This window comes from Pleurodeles waltl, chromosome 3_1 (assembly GCF_031143425.1).
Source record: "Pleurodeles waltl isolate 20211129_DDA chromosome 3_1, aPleWal1.hap1.20221129, whole genome shotgun sequence".
Lineage (NCBI taxonomy): Eukaryota > Metazoa > Chordata > Amphibia > Caudata > Salamandridae > Pleurodeles > Pleurodeles waltl.
The window spans coordinates 1,712,466,658-1,712,489,137 of NC_090440.1; the positions used below are offsets into that span (position 1 = coordinate 1,712,466,658).

Sequence of the window (22,480 nt, forward strand, 5' to 3'; positions counted from 1 at the left end):
CATTCTTCTGTTTGCCAGAAACCCGTTCATCAGTCTTCCTCCCCTCATTAGGGAAGTGATGCAATTTGGCACCTTCTCTGGTCTGGCCATCAACTGGAGCAAATCAGAACTGTTTCATTTCACTGATGCAACAATACCCTTGACTATCCACTGCGATGGTGTGAGGACCCGCCCTAATATCCTCTCATTTATCTGCACAGAAGTAGTGCTGAAGTGGTCCGCTTAAACTATGGCCCAGTGATTGACAAACTTAGGTCCCAGATAGAGCGCTGGATTAAACTCTCCCTTTCCATGGCTGATAGGATAGCTATTATTGAAATGATGGTCCTTCAGCAGTTTTTGTAAATTTATTTTTCAACATTCTAATTCCACTATACAATAGTTTTTTTGATACTCTTCGTAGCCTGCTTACGAGGCTCATATGGGCTAGCTTGCGCCCTCAGGTGTGACGGGACACGTTGATGCTACCGTACGAGTGGGGAAGGTTTTCAGTTGCTGACTTTAGTCTCTATTATTTAGTAGCCAAGGTACACTTTGCCTATTTCTGGTACGACCCAGACACCCGACTTCAATATCTTAAACTTGAGCATTTGCCGGCTCTTCCATTGTCTTTCTATGTGCTTCTGCCGCAAGGCCTTCCCAGGTTCCCAGCTGAAATCCAGACACTTTCTGCTACATGCTGGGCATGGTTCAGGTTGCGCTGCTGTCTAGGCCATGACATGCTGTACTCCCACCCCCACCTTCCCCTATTAGGGAATCCATGGCTCTTTCTTACACTGGTGGGGTTAACTCAGAGTATTGACTGCACGTCACCTACATACAATCGGTCACCTCTGTAGTGAGGCCACATGGAAAACTTTGAATGAAGGACACACTGCAACGGACCTAGATAGTTTTAGCCTACATCATTTACACAGCACCCTACACAGTACGCTGCCTACTTACTCACATGAACCAATTGAATTCCCTCCACTCTAGCTAATTATTGTAGCCCCTGACAGCACACCCCTGATATCTCGACTCTACAGTACCTCTCTCCAGCTAAAACTTGTGGTGGTAGAAAATGTATATCCTCATGGGAGCGCGACTTGGGGTATTCTCTATCATGTAAACAATGGTACTATTGCTGTGTACAGACAAGATTTATCTCCAACAATCAGAGGCACAAACTATTACACTACAAATGCCTCCACGGCACTTATGTAACAGTGCAACGACTTGCAAAACTAGACCCATCCTGACTGCATTCCTGTCCAAACTGCTTGCCCGCAATGCTGACTTTGTTTATTTAGCTTGGATCTGCTCTCTGATCCATGCATTCTGGGACTCTGTGTATACCATCCTCACACAAATGACAGAAAACCTGCTCACTCCTAACCCACTTTTGGTGTTATTGGGCTATGTTAGGGCATTGCATTACGCAGGCTATCCAATGTTTTGTCGCATTGGCCTTCCTCCTTGCGAATTGACAGATCGTACTATGCTGGGGCAACAATTCAACCCCTGCCATGGCTGCATGCCTGCTTGACATGTCTCATTGGGACACCACTGGTGAAACTTAGGCAGAGCTACAGTCACCGTCCTCCCGACCAAGGGACATATGGCAACCACTTTGAAATTATTTTGACCCTGCCCTCCCAACAAATGGAAGGTTCGAATGAGACTGCATCAGTTCACCAACACACAACCGCTTTGGCCCTCCCTATCTGTGGGGCCAATGCAGACAGTTCTACTGATAAGTTGGGTGACTAATGCCCGGGTTTGTTTCTACCCTTCCTGTCTCTGTCGGAGCTATTCCCACCCCACTGAGCTCTATTGTCCATTATTAATCTCTACTAGCTATTGAATTGTTGCTGTTTGACTTCAAACATGGACTATGGTGATGTTATTATTATTATGATCTACTGGTGATTGTACTCATGTTTATAATGTTTTGTTGACTTGTGATACAGCATAAAATCTAAAAGTAAAAAAAAAAAAAAAACTTGATGTCACCCATACGAAATTGCCTAGGTATCCCATGCCTCTCTTCACTAATACTCATAGATCTCATGTGTCCTCCTTTGCCTCTTTGGAATCTATTGCCATATGTTAACAAATAGCTGATTGGTCATTGTCTTGGAAATGATACTGTGTCTAGGAAGGTAGATCCTCCTGCCCAACACAAGAAAAGATACCAAATGCATGATATCTTTTGAGTGATTTTGTTTCCCATATGTAAGGGATTCAATGATATACAATCCTCACTAATAACTAATTTCTTGTAGTTAAATGTCCTGTGGCAAAATAGCGTGTTCCATAATGTCTAAATTAATATATGTGCAGAATATCCAGTTGTTTGCATACTCAGAACACCAAATGTAGTGTGCTGCTTGCATTTTCTTCTCAATGGTCAAAGTGTGCTAACATTTTCAGTGTATTTAATGGTTTGGTAGATAATAGTTTTGATATTCTCAGTTGCAGTTTCTACCATCTTTAATGCAATGTGTGAATTATGTTTTGTTATTGGTGCCCAGTTTAGTATGACTAGCTTGCAGCACTTAGTGTATTGTTTAGTGTAGTTAGTCAGAGGGCAGACTTAATTAAAGTTGGAATTAATAGTACACAAATGGTCCTATAGAGGGAAGTATGCACCTAGACTTCACGGCCTAAACTTTAGACTATGCCTTCAATGGATACGATAGACTGTATAACAGTTTTATTATTGTAGAAAACTCCTTAATCATAGAAAATAGATATTACACTTAGTTTCCAGAAAGCAATACAAAATAAACATAATTTGTGATTTGAAAATTCAACTTTAAATATATAGAGTTGATTGTCCTCATTTGATACATTTTACCAGACATTTCGTTTGTTTAATTTCGTGCCCTTTGTTTCGCTAACTCACCTACATTGCACCATATCACTCTTTGGAGCACCTATATTTAAAGTTTAATTTTGAATGTTTCTGCACCAAGCCATTGGGTTAATTGATCATTGTCATCCACAATATGGGCTCCCTGGCTCCAGGGCTGGCATACACAAACTGTTCTGTTTCACCAATTCAACTACTGGAAACGAGGAACTAGGCAGCATTTCATTAAGCACATTGACACAGTAGATCTGGGCATGGGTACACTGTGCTCGCACTTGTGCAACATTATATTCATAACCCTGCTTACACCACATAGACCCTATCACTGCTCAGAAAATAGCACAGGGAAATCTGATCAGCTGGGTTAATTTCCCCCTCCCCACTTTCTCAGAGACTGGATACAACACCTAAGCAACAGACATGGCCACCCATTGGCACCACACAGTTGGAAAACAAATGACTGTGGCTGGCATTAACTCAATCACACTCTGAGACTGACATTGCAATTCAGCATAATTGTGTGACAATCTCTAGTGCTAACTGTGATATGGTGAAAATTAAGGAATTGTCTCCATGTGACCAGAGATGTGTGGCACTTGGCAGAGCTGGTATACAGACTGAATTAAATTCATATGGGGAGTCAGACATCCTCCATCTAAAAACACTTTTGTTAAGCTAAACCTTTTACCACATTAGACCTGTTAAAGGCCTAACAGATTAAATTGAACTCAGAGTCTAAACATCTTAAGTGTTATCACACCCAAAGGTGCATATATTTTGTAAGAACGCTTTTCGATCTAGCATCTGCAGTAATTGAGCCCATGGTGCGGAGTGTGTTCCAGGGTATCTTTCGGTTCACATATTTCCTAGATGGATTAGTGTTGGTAAGTCAGTTGGAGCATGATACCCCACTAAAGGAAGATTTAGGTTTTCTTTCTGAGGCCTGTTTGATAGTTGGCTTAAATATATGCAGGTTTGCTGTGATAGAAGTAGGCACACTATCTCAATTGAGAGAATTAGACCAAAATGTAAATAGTGTTTAGACCATTTTGAATGCGCCACCACCCTAGTTTAGGGAGCAGTCATATTCCTTTCTGGGAATGTTTGAATTACATGCAACATGTTTATTATTTCATTGATAAAACAAGTGCCATGAGAGGTCTTTTAAACAAGACCATATTTAGTGAACTAAGTAGTGGCAAAATGTATTTCAGTATATTAAGAAGTGCATAGTACAGGCAGTTCTCATCACACCGTATCATCTCGATGATAGAACTGTTAGTTTGACTATACTAGCACCTGTAGTCTCTGGACTTTAGGAATGCAGGGAAAGAGTGGTGACAGTTGCCTGGTACATTCAAGAGGGCAGGAAGCTCCTATGCACTTGTAGTAAAGGAAGATTTAGCCTATTGGTTGGCAGTGTAACATTTTAAAATGTGTATTTGGGGCATTGAATGTAAGTTGCATACAGACAATAAGCCATTTGATTACATTTTTTACACCAATGAGACGGTAATGCCACACCACAATATGCAAATGGTAGTACTAGTTATAATAGTTTACTTTTACTTTGATATTACTTTGATATACATTCTTGGAAGGTATGTCCACGCAGACTGTTTTATTTTGCTTTCCCTCCAGGAAGTAGGAGCATGAAAAGTGGGAGAATGTATGGAGGAAAGATTTTGAGGAAGACTGGAAAGTCAGTATGGATATGAATGAAGATATTTCTGTATTTATTGACAGTGAGTTGTTGGCCAAGGAATAATGAGGAAAAAGGTTTGTTAGATGCTAGAAATGTTTGTGACCTGAATTGATAGTGGTAAAGTGATTGTTACATCTGCTAAGTTTGGTTACCCTGCTAGGTTTTAAGGGTAAGATTAATTGAATTGATACAAGAAGGCTTCAGAGGCTTTTCATCAATTAAAAAACAGCAATATTGTATTTCTGGTCCCCTGGTATGGGTCTTTAAATCAAATATTTTGTCAGGGACACCGTATGACGTCCATAGATTAACAAAACACGTAATTCAGTAGGCTGTTATTGTTCTCAGATATTCCTGTAAGCCCATGGCAAAAACTAGGGATCGATATGTGGAAATCCTTTGGTGCTAAGGATGCCTAAGAAGTAAATTGTTGTCATAATTTTAATTTGTGGTGACCAGTTTGTTAAATTACAAAGGAAATCATTAAGGAATTCATGCTTAAGTTTTTTTTTTTTTTTTTTAAAGGAAAGTTCTCCCGAATAGGTAGTCACTGACAATGTGCTGCAATTTGTTTCACATTCCATGAGACGGGTATGAGAGATGCAAGGAATAAAACATAGAAATGCCATTATACAACCCATTTAAGAATGGAACACTTGAATCGTGTATTAGGTGAGTGCATTCACCTAATAATGCAAAATAGCTTTGAATAGAAAGAAAAGATAAGGAAACTGTTTAGGAGTTGTAGAAGCAGTCCACAGATTTGCCTTTTTCTTTTTGAGAGCTAGAATTCCGTGTTTCATGTTATGCTTGGACGAGGGGAGCAGGATATATGGGAAATGTTGTAAGAGGATGAAAGTTAAGTGGCAACTATACTGTCAACATCGAAAACAGCTGAATATGTGAATATGAAATGTAGATGTTGGATGTGTGTCAGACTAGTTATCAGAGGAAGAAGGGTGAATATAAGCTCTGTAGCAAAGAAAATAGTGAAATTCCTTTGTTTTAGAAGGCAGGGAATCTAATAACACAATCCTGTGGATGGTAAATTTTAATTTGTTTTGGAATGCTTCAGGACGACCAAAAGAGACCGTGATAGATGCACTGCTGAGAAGCATTTCTTCTAGAAAACTCAGTGTGCCTAATAATACAAGGACTTGATTGTATATTGACTAGGATTTTGAAATAGTTTTATCCATATCATTTGTCTTTCTTTTTTATTTTTTGGAATACAACGTTTTATTCTTGCCTGGTCCTTTTAAGTAGATTCAGTATTGACGTGTTATATTGCTTCACACTTGAAACAATAGGACACACTGCTAAAGAAACTCAGCACTCCTTAATACAAAAGTAATGTATTTAATAAGGCATGTCCCAAACATCAAATGAAAAGCATAAACATACATGAGTAAGTATATAAATCAAGACTTAAAATATCCCTGCAGATGAAATGTGGGATATATCAACAGAACAAATTTACATGAACCAAATTATCAAGACTTAAAATAACATCCCAAATTAAGTTGCAGACAACACACTCGCTGGCGACTAGGGAGCCCTCAGCAGACAGGCAGGGAGTCTTGATCCTGACCACCAAAAGATCCCTGGTCAACGTGTCCATTCCACAGGCGAGCTCCTATCTGAGTACCAAATTACCCCCTCTTTTAAACCTTAAAACAAGTCAAGTAGAGAGTTCTAGAACCCTCGTCCCTTCTGTTACAAAATGATTGCTGGCTATACAAAATCACTCACAGGAGCTGGCTAGGCTCCCGTGTTTGCTCCGGGACAGACCTGTACATTCCTCTGGCAAAAACAACTGAATCTTTTGAACTTTTTCAAATGCGCCTCCCACATACTATGTTCTAGAAATTGTCCTGCCCTGTACTTGTGAAGGGAAAACCAACTCTGTGAAGAAAAAGCACCTGTGTTCTGCAGCTGCCGCAGGGCACAAAATGGAGTCACTCACACAAAATGGAGTTGATGGTCACCCACTTAGTCCACGTCGCATCACACTCCACCATTGCCTCTCATTGAATATTGGTTTGAAATCAACGTTCTTAGGTCGAAACTTGGATATTAAATTAGACATGCATTGTACACAGCAACATAGCATTATTATGACAGAAATTACAGTAAGTATTCCACCTAAAATAGAACTAAGCTGACCCTAATCAGGTAACCATCCAAATAGCCAGTCCCACCACCCTTTACCTCCCTCTTGTTTCACTCCCTTGACCAGTTTATTCAGACCTCCAATGTGAGACTGGGTTGATTCAGAGTGGTCTTACTGGTTAAAACAACACATCCCTTCAAATTCTGAGCATCCATGATCATGTTTTTAAAGTAAATATTCATTTGCTGCCCTATTTTGCAAAACGCCTCTCCTTATTCCCTGCACATCTAACAATAATTCTGCCAAAGCAACAGATGTGTGATTAATATTCTTAACCGTTAAACATGCTATCTTATTAATAAGTTGAGTGTTATGGCTCATCCTGAGACCACAACTATAGAAGTGCCATAGCTTATATTTTCTGTTCTGTACAATAAATGGATCTCAGAGTCAGTCTTCATCAAGTTGGACCGTTTGCTTTGTGTTTCGAGTATGTAATGCTGGGTCTAACGGAAACATCATAAGCTCCAACTGCGTGAAAGCACACTGTTCTCCTGTTATATTTGCTGAAATGTATGTGTATATAACATTACTGCAAGAAAATAACTATCCACAGGGGTGTGGAATTTAATAAAATATCTATTTGTGCATGGGACAGGTTGCTTCTTAAATCTATTTGTTCTGTAAAAAAATTAAATCTCCTTGTTCCTTCTGTGCCATGTAGTGAGGCAACAAATTATGTCAGCAATCTCATTAGGTAAGAGCTCTGATAATGGCCTCTCTGATTACGCTAGCGCTACTACTATAGTGAGGCTTGAATACTTGCAATTTCAATCCCTACTATAGCGATTTCCTTATTTTGCCACCTTTTTAAAATATCTACATACTGGGGTTGGTGGAAGCAGTAAGAATAGTTCCAGGGCTGGAATGCCTTTGAGTCTGCAATCCTACTACCTTAAATGTTTTAAGGATTTTCACCAGCGCTTCTCTAATCTTTTTCCATAATGAGGAAAGTTGGAAATGTAATCCTGACAATGGCAGAAGTAGATGTGGCATGGAAAAAAAGTGGTTGGAGGGAAAGTGAACTTATAAACACTCAATAGATTTTCACATGAGCAAATCTACACAGGCATATTAGCTTATGTAAAATACAGTTCACAAATATTTTCTTGGAGTATAATTTCCTAGTCTACTTCTGTAAATTCTTGTGAATTCATGAAAGCCACTAATTCAAAAACATATACCATGTTTGTGACTTTCTTTAAGAATTGGGTCCCTAATTAGGTCTGTCGTTACCAAAGGCATTTTGTTTTTATTAAACTTCTATTTCTCTCTATCTATTGGCTGGCTTTACTGTGAGTGGTCGCATTTTGCTCTTCCACAAGAAGCATATTGGCACAGAAAGTAGTTTTGTTCAGTACCAGGAACTACTGTGGTGTAACAAACCTGGAGGGGTCCCCCCCTCTGCAAAAAAAACATGGAGGCCACTCCCCTCTTCCAGACTCACTCAGAGCAGGTGCTTTGCTGACGGGCCCCTAGAGTGGGGCTGCGGCGCCTTTGTTACGCCACTGGTGGCAATGTGTGCTTTTCGAGACCAAAAACATTTTTGTTTCTTTTTGCCAGTGTTTGTTACAATGGTGAGGGCCAGGCAACTCCCACAACAATAAAGTGTTACAAAAGCCATGTCAAAACACAACACACATTGACGAAACCAAAGGACTCACACAAAATGTTGGATTGGTTGGCTTTGCCAGTGCTTGTTTATTTTCATGCTTCCCATAATCTTGTTGAAAATGGTTACACTGATTTTCCATTAGGAATATTAGGAATATTTTTGGAAAATACTAGAATGCATCAACACATTTTACTAAATGACGCTTCAAAGAAAACAGCACCTAAAAGTTCATACTTTTCCTACCTGCATTTATTTCTGAACATTTTATTTTGAAAGCAAAGCATCATCACTCTTGCTTACAAGCTTCTGCAAACATTTGCATTTAACTGGAGAGCATTCTGGGAGCATTATACTTTATCTCCTATTGTTAAATGTTTCAAATGATGCATGTACATTTTTTTATTTTTTTACTGGAACCACTGTCAGTAGTGCAGTATGACCTTGAAATGTTTATTTACAGCGCTCTCCCTAATAGTGAAGGCTTTTTATTTACGAACCATAAATACAAGTTTGAACAGCATTAAATTACGGACACACATTACCTCAACTGCAGAGAGTTCCCTTCTCTGTAACCTGGCAGCCAAAAGTATTGTGTTGTTGGGGGTTGGGCCTACTTGTCCCAAGGACTAAATAAACATGAACACTTGTTGCCCTGGACCCCAAACAATATGTCCCGGGTGTTGGGCGATAGGAATCCACCTCCCTGTATCTAGTGGGCAACTTAACATGCTTAATTTGACTAGCAATGTTGGAAAATGGATTATTGGTATGGGCAGGTAAGTACCTACACTTAGCAATAGGCCACTAACCTCCACTTAGGTCCAGTTAGGTCTTAATAAATTAAACCTAGCTCAACCCTTGCTAGCTTGGCAACATGCGACAAGACTTACCTTAGGAGACAAAGCCTAAAGCATTCAAATATCACAAAACAGTAATTAAACAAAACACAGGAAACAGTTTAAAAATTCAAAACCAATTTATAACAATAGGAAATATTTTTAGTTTAAAATTACACCAAAACGAATCAAATCAGATAAAGGGAACCAGAGATAAGAATTTTTAAAGAATTAATGCTTTTTAGCGCTTAGAAACGAACAGCACCAATCCGGTCGCACCTAAATTGTGTCAAAGTTTAAGGCTGACAGCGATGGAACCCTGCTCGTCTACAGCCCGCGGTGTGACCTATGTATATAAAAATAAGGTAGTTTAAGACTTTGGAAGTAATCTTAATTCCAGAGTCAAATTTGCATGTAACTTTAATTTAAAAGCAGCCAGCAAGGTAGGCCTGCCTTTAAAATTACACTGGACACCTCAGCAGTGCACCTATGGGTGCACTACCGATACTGGGGTTCCTAAACGTACATGCCCTACTATATACTAGGGACTTACAGGTAGATTAATATTGCCAATTATAATTAGCCTAGTTTGCATATCCAGTTTACACAGAGCACTGGCCCTGGGACTGGTAAGCAGATACACCAGTATCTGTCCAAAATGTTTGGGGGTGACCAGGGCAAAAAGGAGGACTTTCCTACAAGCAGCAGGTATTACATTCCTACAGGACATGCTCTTATTTAAATTTTTACCCATGATATTTAATTTCTTGCATAGTCTGTTGCTCCCACATAATCCCTTGAGGGGGAACTGTTGCTTTGAGTCGCATTTGAGCACATTTACCAATATTGGTTGCGTTACATGTTCAATTTTAACAAATGTCACCTTTGGTAACATTGTGAGTTATCCCAGGAGTTAAATTGTTCCACCTATCATTGGTGGTCTCTTGACAGAACCTACAGTATTCATGAAAAGATAATGAGTCTGTACTTCATTTTCTTCCACCGCCTCGTCTGCGCTTGTGGCATTGAATATCTGTAGCAAAAAATCGAAAATAGTTGTATGGCAACTAGGCAGGTGAAAATGACGTTCATGGTGCTTTTCATAGTTGTCATACAAAAGTCTAACCTGTTGAGGGCTAGTTTGTGCCAGATAGGTCCTGAAGTTTTCAGGTTGATTCAGCAGAGTTATCGCCCTGCGCAGTCGGTTACTTGGAGGTTGGGGGCTCCCAATCCCTCTCGGCCTCATTGGAAACAACCAAACGCACTCCAAGAAGCACACACAGTACACCAACACCTCGCAGTATGATCTATGAAAGAGACCAATTCTTGCAAGTAACATTTATCAGCTGGCACATGCTCCCACATCTCCTGTCCTGGTGTCGTCATGACTAACAGAATGTTATCTTTTCCTGTTGCTATGATTTCTGCTGTGTTTTTTTTTTTTTTGGGGGGGGGGGTGGTGGCAAATCAGCGTGTCCACTGTTCAATAATATCACTTTTATCACTCCTTGATAGTCTGCATCAGTCACTCCCACCAAGACCTGAATACCCTTAAGTGCTAGTCCAGGTGGCCAAGCGGTTGAAAATGGCGCACGCCTAATTCTGCTGCTCCAGAGGGGCTGGAACTTTATCCTTCATTTATACCGTCCCCGGGGCAGTCTAAGCCCGGAAAGGAGCGGGGACCCAAGTGAGGGCGCTGGGTATCAGCTGACCCAGAGACGAGCGCTCCTGGGGACATTACCTACCTCCGGCAGACTCCTGGGCCTTCGGACCTGCCGCCGTGCTGTCCTTGCGAGCCGCGCCCTAGAGAGGACCGTTGCGCACCCGCCCCTGCGGCTGTACGACGCTTCGGAGGGGCATCCCAGACCGGAGCCTGAGATGACCCCCAAACCTCCCCCCCCCCCCCCCCCAGCCCTCCTCCTCCCGGGGCCCGTCGGCAAGTGAGGTGCCCGCGGGGGAGCCGCTGGCGAGAGGGGCGGGCCGGCGGGATCGTGGCCCTTGCGGCCCCGCGAGCGGGACTTGAAGGGGCGTGCTGCTCTGGCCCGTTAGCGATTTGAGGACCGAGGCGGGGGGGCCTAGCGGAGAACTGGGGCCCCTGCCGCTGCGAACGTGAAACAGGTTTGCCCCCCTTGGTGGAGGAGAACGCTGGGCATGGACCGGGGCTCGAAAGGCGAACAGGAGGAACCACCTATCTTGCGATAGGGCCTGGGGCGGCACTGCGTGAGAGCGGTGGGGCTGACTAGAGGCCAAGCCCTGGGGCAGAGATTGCTGCGAACGGGTTGGTGGTACCCCCTCGGGCTGGCGGGGTGCATCCCATGGCCTCTGGTGAACTGGAGAGCGAGAACATCGACTCTGATGCCACTGGGATCGGCCTGGGAGCCAAAGGGGCCCTGGATAGCGCTTGGACTAGGACCTGTTGAGTTGGTCTCTGGTTCGTCCCCTAGAGGAGCGGTCACCCACACGCCAAATGTCCCCTAAGAACCGCCACAAGGCCAGAGATATGGACGGCGCGGCGGCTCCCGGTCACGGAGGGGGTGATGCGCAGAGCCCACCGCAGACCCAAATGCAAGACACCCTAGATAAAATCCTTGGTGCGATTGAAGATACTAAATTGACACTGCAACACGACATCAATCAGGTCGCGGTTGAGCTGGGCCTCCTGAGGGCCGACCACCACAAGTTGTCAGACAGTCAAAGAAACAGAAACCACGTTGGCCGACATCGCACCAAAACAAAAAGACCTGCAAGCTGAAATGACGCACCTCAGGGACAGAATGACACGCCTAGAGCAAAGAGAAGAGGACGCAGAGGGGAGAAGTCGTCGGAATAATGTGCGTGTGGTGGGACTTCCGGAGGGGACCGAGGGATCGAATATGGTAAAATTCCTCGAAAAATGGCTGAGCACTGTAGTGGCGCCGGATGGGCTGACCCCCTTCTACACTCTGGAAAGGGCACACCGGGTGCCCTCGAGACCCTTGGCTCCGGGCAGGCCCCCACAGGTGGTGATCGCAAGATTACTACACTACAGAGACCGGGACATACTACTGCAAAGAGCACGAGAGGAAGGCCCGTTCAGGGTGGCAAATGGCGAGGTCACACTCTTTCTGGATTTTACTGTAGAAGTACAAAATAAACGAGCATCTTACATCGCAGTCAAAAGGGCCCTAGGGAATGAAGGCATTCAATACTCACTGTTATACCCAGCCAGACTGAAGGTAATACTAGATGGTAAAACATCATTTCCTCAGTCCCCTGAGGAGGCATGGAAATTACTGGAAGCCCATGGAGTACAGACGGAGCGGCAGGTGAGGGGAGGACCACTCGGGGGAGGATCACTTCGACCCCCCCCCCCCCCGAGGGCCACGTACCCGAAGTCGCCACCGGGGGGCACCCTTCCGAAAACAAAAAGAGTGGCAGAAGAGCGGCATTGGAGGCAGCGGCCCGTATGAGTGGAGAAGGGTCCCCTCTGGAGTGCTCTGGAGGAGAGTCAGACGAGACCGTGATGCTCGGGAAGCTACGTACAAGCACCAATAGTGACCCCACAAACTGCAGACAAACTTTGACCCCCAAGGCTTTTTTGGACAACCTCGGGTGGCTGATCTTGATGTACGAGAGGCCCCTCTGTGCAGGGCCACCCCCCCACTAGAATCTCGTCCGTACAAGTAGACTGGGGAGAACAGCAACCAAAAGTTGACACAAGTTGCACTGTTGCACAGGTTTGTCTGTTATGGGCAGCCTACTGTTTGAGAGGTGCCCTGGGGAGGGGGAGTTGGGAGAAACAGTTAAGAGTTAAGATGGCAAGGGGTGGTGAATGGTTTGAAAACCGTGGTATTCCATTACTGAACAGGGGAGAGCTGAAAGTAAAAGGGGTAAAGTGCAACCGGCATAAACTTGTGAAACTCCAAAATGGCAGAATACAACTTCTTAACGTGAAACGTTAGGGGGATGGGGTCACCGAATAAACACAAAATACTGGCTTACTTAAAAAGGAGGAATATACAGGTGGCAATGTTGCAGGAGACCCACCTGGCAATAGGTGAACCCGAGAGACTAAGATGGAGATTGAGGGGGGGGGGTGTACGCAACAGAGTACTCCGCATTCGCGAGAGGAGTAATAATCTGGGTTCGAGCAGGGGTCCCGCTAGAGATTGAAGCCTCCAACATAGACCGGGAGGGTAGGTTTTTGATTCTGGAGGGTAGATTGCACGATAAACCGATAGTTCTATGCTGCATGTATGCCCCTAACCAGGACCAGATCCCCTTCCTAACGAAACTCTCGAGCCACCTCACCCGTCAAAGGAGAGGGGAGCTTCTAATCGGAGGGGACTTCAATAGTATACTAGATGTAGACCTGGACAGGTCTACTCCTCCGCTGCAGGGTGCAATGACAAGTAAGATAGCCGGGAAGCTCAGTGAATGGTTGAATTCATGGGGACTATTGGATGTCTGGCGGGAGCACCATCTGCACGACAGGGACTACTCATTCTACTCGGGTCTCCACCGACTCCATACCAGAATTGACAGGGTGGTATGTACAGCAGACCTTATGCAGGGGATGACCCACTCAGAATATTTAGGTCGCACATTACCTGACCATAATCCCCTGCTAGTTACATGGAGAGTGACCGAGGTTAGGCCCCCCCATACCGACCTGGAGACTAACTCCGTCGGCGCTTGAAGACCCAGCATATAGAGACACCCTGAGGCAGCACCTGACTGACCACATTCAAACTAACAACGGATCCACCGCCACTAGAGCAACCGAATGGGAAGCCCTTAAGGTGGTAACAAGGGGTTTTTGTATGGAACAATCAGTCGGAATTCGTCTAACACTCGAAAGAGAACTGACCAGACTAGAGAAGATAATACATGAGAGGGAACTGAGACAGGGGGCGGACACAACAGGGAATGAAGAGTACAATCAGGCAAGAAAGGAACACTCACAGACCGAAGAACAACTCAGATGCCACCATACACAAAAATATTTCGCCTCCTTACAGTCAGAAGAGGGTAGGTCTGGGAAAATGCTAGCATGGTTGGTAAGACTGGGGGGGAGAGGCCGAGCCCATAACGAATGTACTAGATAAGGAAGGGATAGGCAGAAGTGGACCATGTACAGGGAATAACGCCTTCAAAGAATACTACACCTATCTCTATGCGAAGCCGGAGGAAATTAGCACGGAAGTCTTTGATAATTACCTACGGCAGATACCCGTGCCAAGCCTGACGGCTGAAGATAGGGCTTGCTTGGGAGGCCCAGTAACACTGGTGGAGGTTAGCGAAGCCATAGCGCAACTGGCCCCTGGGAAGATCCCTGGGACAGATGGCCTCCCCATGGATTTCTACAAGAAATTTGAGAAACAACTAGCTCCCCAGCTGGTAGAGTTATACTCAGAAGCGCTACGAATCGGAATAATGCCGGGCACCATGAGAGGCGCTAGTGATTCCGCTCCCGAAGACCAAAACAAAACAACCATCAGTGACTGACTTCCGAACCCTGTCAATGCTAAATAGTGATTTCAAAATAGGTAAGATCCTGGCTAACTGGCTGCTTGATCATGTACCAACTCTTGTACATGAAGATCAGAATGGTTTCGTCCCGAACCGCAACACCTCTCTGAATCTGAGGCGCCTATTTGCGATCCTGAATATGCCTAGTAACGCGAGACCCGCAGCGGGGGTGTTACAAGCGGTAGATTTTGAGAAAGCGGTTGACTCGATCAGATGGGACTACCTAAGAGCAGTGATGCTCTGTATGGGAATGGGTGAGGATTGGGTTAGATGAGTTGACCTATTATCCACGTCTCCGCTAGCAAGAGTAAGAACAGGCAAGACAGTATCTGACACTTACCCAATTTATAGAGGAACCAGACAGGGCTGCCCATTGTCCCCGCTGTTTGCCCTGGCCATCGAGCCGCTGGAGTCCCAGATGCGACGGGATGGCGCGGGTAGAGGAGTGGAATGGGGACACCAAGAACATATCATCTCGCTATATGCGGACGATATACTTGTATATCTCCGGGACGGAGAGGGAGACCTCCCGTGGGCCCTGGGAGTGCTGGAACATTATGGGAACATCTCTGGATTACGCCTTACCCGTGGCAAAACATATGTGTTCCCCCTGTGGCGAACGGCCGACAGCTTGACCCGAGGACCTGATCAGGGCCCCACGAACAATTAAATACTTGGGTATACAGGTGTTTCATGACCAGACAGATCTGCGCGAGGGTAACCTGGGTAAGGCGCTACGATCACTGAAGTCCTCAGTTGGGTTCTGGCGATCGCTAAAACTAACGATAAAGGCCAGAATAGCATTATCTAAAATGATCATGCTACCCCGTCTCCTATATTACTTCACCAACTTACCCTTTCTGATCCTGACAGCATGGTTCCGGGAGCTTGATGCCCTACTCAGGGAGCTTATATGGGATGATGGCTGGAGACGCACATCGCTCTCGATATTACGCAGACCAGCCCATCAAGGAGGGTTGGGAGCCCCTGATTTCGAAGCCTATTACTTAGCTTCACAGCTGCAGTGGGTAGCCAGATGGCTTATAGATAGGGGCCAACTGGATAGATTCATCGAACCAGCGGCCGAGGACATTAACCGGTTCACAGCGCGGTTGACATGTAGAAAACTTAGCCTTCACACGCACAGCCAGATGACAAGAGTGGCACTGGCATGTTGGAAAAGATGCGCAAAAAGGGTAGGAGTGGGTCCCCCGTACTCCCCAGCCTTGCCCCTAGCAGCACTTGTGACTGAAACCGAAGGGAGGAACTTGAGGGACCCAGGTATTGGTCCCTGGAGGAGAGCTGGAATAGAAACAGTTGGAGACCTGTTCCATGAGGGAATATTGAGATCCTTCGCTAACCATGTCATGGATGGAATCCCCCCCCGGGGCAGTTCCTCCTACACCATAAATTGATACACACGCTGAAAACGCACTGGACCACTGTCAATGTAGAGCCCCCCACCCATAGAATATTGCATCTCCTATTGACATTGGGCAAAGAGACCCATTTGATCACTAAACTATACCGCGCTCAAATTGAGGATGCACTAGACTCCCTGGGACCACTGAGAGAGAGATGGGGGAGGACAGTTGGCAGGGAACCGACTGATGCGGAGTGGAATAGGGCCCTGGCTTATCCCCGGAATGTTGCCCGCAGCACACGGTTGCCTTGTATAGGAGACAAATCGCGAAGAACTGGAAAGCGCAGATTCGCCCTCCCCGGGTCAGATGGAGACAAGATGTTGCAGTGTGGGCTAGGGCTGAACTCCAGGTCCTTAAGAGCAAGGAGGGGAAAGGTCTACGACGCCACCCTGTTGCACAGGGATGGGAAATAGCGGTGACAAAATGGAGCGACATAGTAAGGGCTACAGACGCGGATGCTGACGTAGACGCAGAGACAGAAGGGGAATCTGGGTGAATAATGAGAATAAACGGACGTTACCTCACTCTCCAAAATGCAGACAGACTGGGCAAGAGGGAGACGGGAACTGAATAAAGGGACGAGCCACCAATGAACAGAGTTCAGACATTGAGTTACAGACAAATCAGACATAAGAGAACCCCACCCTCACGAAAGCAGGCCAAGGCTAGGAGTACTAATGCCACATAAATCCCTGAAGAAGAGAAGGGAAAAAGACACAGCAAACCCCTACATCAACAACCACCACAGTACCATCTAGTTTTTAGTTTGAGTTAATAACTGTTGAATAGACACCAACCGGGTTGCATGACTCCTAGAATTACACAGAATCATAACACCCAGCTTACAGAACATCCCATAGGAAAGTTGAACTACCAATGTAACGCTTGTATAAAAGGAATAAAACACTTAAGCTAACTGCCTACGAGGTAGTACAATTAAACAACGGATACAGGGGTGATGTTAAGACTATCATGTACAAATGTAATGCATGCTAAGTGATTCTGCAACTGTAACAATGTTTTATTAGACAACAAAACGTTAATAAAAATATATTTAAAAAAAAAAAGTGCTAGTCCAGATCGGGGAGCAATCAATCCAGAGTGCTCTGGGGGAAATCACTATTCCAACCACCTGTCTCAGTGAGTACCATATTGCTTGGTTTCATGGAAATCAAGTCCTGCAGCCTCTGGTGTGGCTCGGAATGGAGCTAAAGCTCCAGCCGTTGTCTCCCAATAGATGATAATATTAATTGCCACATAGGGTTGTATTTGTAAGGCTGGGGTTGCATTTGCATTAAAGGAGTCTGTGTTTGTCAAAGGTCTAATATTCAGCGTTTGTAACGCTTCGTTCATATGATCGCTCCTTTTTTTCAACCATCTGTCTGACAATTTCCTGAACTGACACTTCAACAATCCATTCATTCTCTCAACCACCCCTCAACCTGTGGGTATGATGGAATATGGTAAATCCACTCTGTATTGGGCTGCACACAATGGTCTTGTACCAGCTTACCTTTAAAATGGAATCCGTTATCACTTTGGATCAGGAGTGGAATTCCATAGTACAAAATCAACAAATCGAATGTTTTAATTGTATTGAACTGGGTAGAATGTTTGCATTGATGCGCTATCAAATAGCCAGAACGTGTTATCACCACTGTGAATAGATATTGACATCAATAACTAATCACCATTGGTTCGATTAAATCAATCTGCCCTTGCAACTTTTCTTTTCCCATTTGACCTCTGATCATCTGTGGGACTCTGCTTAGTGTGTTGACAAATAGTAAATTGCATAATTACTGTTTTTATCAAGTGTAGGGGAATGTGCATCCCTCTTATCTCTGCCCACCGGTTAGTAGCCTTCTCTCCCAGGTGTACACATTTTTGGTGAGCCCATTTAGCCATCACCCACCAAATCAGAGTCCGGCGTTGCCACTTCTGCTTCCGAGAGTTTGGTTTTTTCATCTGCTAGGCAGTTAAACCAACATTCTAATGAGCCAATGAGAATGGGTGTCTACATAATGTACAGTAACTGTACTTTGCGCTAACATCTCGCACAATTCTTGCCACAATTCCTTGCCCCACACCTCCTTAGAATGTATTTGCCAATTATATGTGTGCCACGTGGGAAGCCAAGTAGCTAACCCATTGGCAGTAGACCATCAATCGCTATAAATGTGACATCTCCCAGGTAATTCTTGTTTTAAGGCTTGATAAACAGCATACAGTTCTGCATAGGGACTACTCTTTCCTTCTCCAGTGGAGCTGTGCAGCTTTTTTGTTACAGAATTGTACGATACTGCCTTGCAATGGTTCTTGGCCACCACATATGTTGATGAACCACCAGTGAACCACACATGTTTCTTATATTCAGGGGACAATGACTTGACTGGCTCAACCCACTATATGGGTGATTTTTGTTCTGCCCTCTGGCACCTCCTATAAGAACTCTTTATCCTCAACGGGGGCCTGTACCACCTTTTCATGTAGGGCCGCAGTTCCCGCTGGTCCCACGCAGGCCCTGTCTTGTGTGTGCAATTTTCTCCTAATGACTCTTGCTTCTTGTGCATGCCCTATTCGGTGAGTTTTAGGTTAACTCATTACGCACTGCATTATCTGGATCTTGGGCTTGAAAATCACATTATGCCTTATTGCCATCTGTTCGCTATCCACCAGAGCCAATAACATGGCAGCAGCTGTTTTTGAAATAGAGTATATTGCTCTTCAGCATCTGGCAGTCTTTTAGCCCAGAATCCCAGTGGGCACCCACTTCTTTCCCTGTTTTTGCTACATGCACCTATTTATGTATTACCCTGAACTGTTACATTCAACTCAATGTCTCCCTCCTGAATTGGCAACAAATCTAAAGCATGTTGTATAGCCACTTTTGCTAACTAGAAAGCACATTGCTGCTGCTCTCCCCACTCAAATTTGTGTTTCTTCCGAGTAACCTTGTACAAGGGAGACACAAACTCACTCAGGTGAGGGATATGTTGCCTCCAGAAGCCGAACAGTCTTATGAACTGCTGGGCTTCCTGCCTATTACGTGGCATAGCAAATTCCTGTATCTTCCGTCTCAAGTGTGCCAGCACCTCCCTATGCCCGTGATGTCACTTAATTCCCAAGAATTTTGCACTTTAGGAGGTTCCAGGGATTTATCTACCGCTCCTTGCTGCAAATGTTCCACAAGCCCGACTAACTAAGACTGCACTTGTTCTAGTGTTTTTCCCTGAATCATCACATCATCAATTTAATGAGAAAGCTGCACTCCTGAAATGATGGGTACTCCAACTGGGTGTTCTGCCACCAGCTGGTGACAGATAGTGGGGCTATGCACATAGCTCATGGTGAGCCTTAAAGTGTACTGCCCCCCCCCCCCCCCCCCCCCCCCCCCCCCCCGGCCAGGAAAATATGAATTGCTCCCGATTCTCAGGGTCTAATGGTATAGTGAAAAATGCATTAGCAATGTCAACAGTTGCCCAAGAGGTCCCTTTATGTCTCTTTATCTTTTCAATCAAGGTATTCATATCCAGGACAGCGACAGTCAAAGGAGGGTGTTTTTTTATTTGACTGTCAGTAGTCAACTGTAATCCTCCAACTACCACCCCATTTGTGCACGGGCCACACAGGATTGTTCCAAGCAGTGGTAACCGCAGCCATCATCCCTGCCTCTACCAGGTCCTGTATGGTTTTTCTCATCTCATCCTGCCCTCCCGGGCTCCAGTACTGGTTTAGATGAGCCACCTTGGGGGCTGGGGGGAACCTTTACTGGAGGTATTTTTAAATGACTCGCTGCTGAGGCGGAGATGTATCTTCTTGATCCGAATTGATAGCACCCATCCTCCAAATATAGTCTGTCCCTTCAGAATATCAATTCCAATAATATATTCAAAGAGGGGCACTATCAAGACAGTGTGTATATATATATATATTTGTTCGATGGCATGTGTAGCTGCAGATACACATGCTTTGCACATCCCGCCATCTAGTGTTGGGCTCGGAGTGTTACAAGTTGTTTTTCTTCGAAGAAGTCTTTCGAGTCACAAGATCGAAGGACTCCTCCCCTTTCGGCTCCATTGCGCATGGGCGTCGACTCCATCTTAGATTGTTTTTTTCCCGCCATCGGGTTCGGACGTGTTCCTTTTCGCTCCGTGTTTCGGTTTGTAAAGTTAGTTAGAATCTCGGAAAATTTGACGGTATGGTTTGCGTTCGGTATCGGGTTAGTTACTACAGATCGACACCGATTTTCTAGGAGCTCCGGTGGCCCTTTGGGGTTTTTTCGATCCCCCGTCGGGGCCTGGTCGGCCCGGCCACGTGTCTCTTTAAGGCTGATGGAACGGACCCCATTCCGCTTCTGCCCAAAATGTCACAACAAGTATCCGTATACAGATCAGCACCTGGTCTGTAACTTGTGTTTGTCTCCAGAACACAAAGAAGATACTTGTGAAGCCTGTCGAGCGTTTCGGTCGAGGAGGACATTAAGAGACCGAAGAGCGAGAAGACTGCAAATGGCGTCGGCGCCGACAGGGCAAAGGCATTTGGAGGAGGAAGGGGAAACCTTCTTCATCCAGGAATCGGACGAGCTCGATCCCGAAGAAACGCCTAAAACCGTGAGTAAGACGTCGAAACATAAAACTCACGAGAAGACCACAAAAGCCCAGGGGACGCCAACAGGCCATGGCTTAACCCGTAAAATAGGTGACCGATCATCGGCACCGAAAAAGGGCACGCTTGTGTCAAAGTCATCTGACTCCGGTCGAGATACCGGCACACAGCAATCTCGAGCCCGAGACAGCGGCTCCGAGCAAGTTCGGCACCGAGACAGCGGCACCGAAATGGGTCGGCACCGAGAGACCATGACGCCGAAAATAAAGAAAGTGTCTTCTGAGCCGAAAAAGGCTACCGAAAAGGTTTCCATTCCGAAACATCCAGCCTCTGAACCGAAATCAGGTTCCTACACAGAGGAACAGGGATTGTCCTCCCAAATGCAAGGACATAAGTTCGGACAAGAACTAGAATCAATGGAGCCAGATTACACTCAAAGGAGGCTCCACATTCAAAAGGACACAGGGAAGATAAGCACTCTTCCACCAATTAAAATGAAAAGGAGACTTGCCTTTCAAGAAAAGGACAAGCAGCCACAGGCAAAGGTGGCAAGACAGACAACTCCACCACCATCTCCACCACCATCAATGCACACATCACCGGTAGTCACTCCACCACTGATGCAGTCCCCAACGCATACTGCAATGAGTCAGGATGATCCCGACGCATGGGACCTTTGTGATGCGCCAGTATCAGATAACAGCCCAGACTGTTACCCGGCGAGACCGTCCCCACCTGAGGACAGTACGTCCTACACGCAGGTCGTCTCAAGGGCAGCAGCATTTCATAACGTCACCTTGCATGCAGAACCAATTGAGGATGACTTTTTGTTTAATACACTATCCTCCACTCATAGTCAATACCAGAGCTTACCTATGCTACCTGGAATGTTAAAACACTCCAAACAGGTGTTTCAGGAGCCTGTGAAGGGCAGGGCCATAACTCCAAGGGTGGAGAAAAAGTACAAGCCACCGCCTACACACCCTGTGTATATCACACAGCAATTAACACCAGACTCTGTGGTACTAGGGGCAGCTCGCAAGAGAGCAAACTCTCACACCTCGGGAGAGGCCCCACCTCCAGACAAGGAGAGTCGCAAATTTGACACTGCTGGGAAAAGGGTTGCAGCACAAGCAGCAAACCAATGGCGCATTGCCAACTCACAAGCACTTCTGGCAAGATATGATAGGGCTCATTGGGACGAAATGCAGCATTTCATAGAACACTTACCCAAAGAGTTCCAAAAAAGGGCACAACAAGTGGTGGAGGAAGGACAAAGTATCTCAAATAACCAGATACGGTCAGCAATGGATGCAGCAGATACAGCTGCAAGGACAGTAAATACTGCAGTAACAATAAGGAGACACGCATGGTTGCGTACGTCCGGATTCAAGCCGGAAATACAACAAGCCGTGCTGAATATGCCCTTTAATGGACAGCAGTTGTTTGGGCCGGAGGTGGACACTGCTATAGAAAAACTTTAAAAAGACACTGATACGGCCAAAGCCATGTGCGCACTCTACTCCCCACAGAGCAGAGGCACATTTCGCAAAACACAGTTTAGAGGGGGGTTTCGAGGACAAGCAACAGAACCCACAACCTCACAAACAAGGCCCACTTATCAAAGCCAATATCAGCGGGGAAGTTTTCGGGGGCAATATAGAGGGGGACAATTCCAAAAGAATAGAGGGAAGTTCCAAAGCCCTAAAACTCCTCAAAACAAACAGTGACTTCCAAGTCACAAACCCCCA

At 45.3% G+C, this 22,480-nt stretch overlaps 1 protein-coding gene across 1 annotated transcript in view; it reads left to right on the forward strand.

Moving 5' to 3' along the window:
- Positions 1 to 22,480, forward strand: part of LOC138283616 (RNA-binding protein 44-like) — a 603,066-nt gene that overhangs the window by 259,441 nt on the left and 321,145 nt on the right. The window contains exon 2 of the mRNA XM_069221553.1: positions 5,088 to 5,234. Coding sequence (XP_069077654.1) covers positions 5,210 to 5,234 — 25 coding nt within the window. The 5' untranslated portion in view covers positions 5,088 to 5,209. The remainder of the gene's footprint in view (positions 1 to 5,087; positions 5,235 to 22,480) is intronic.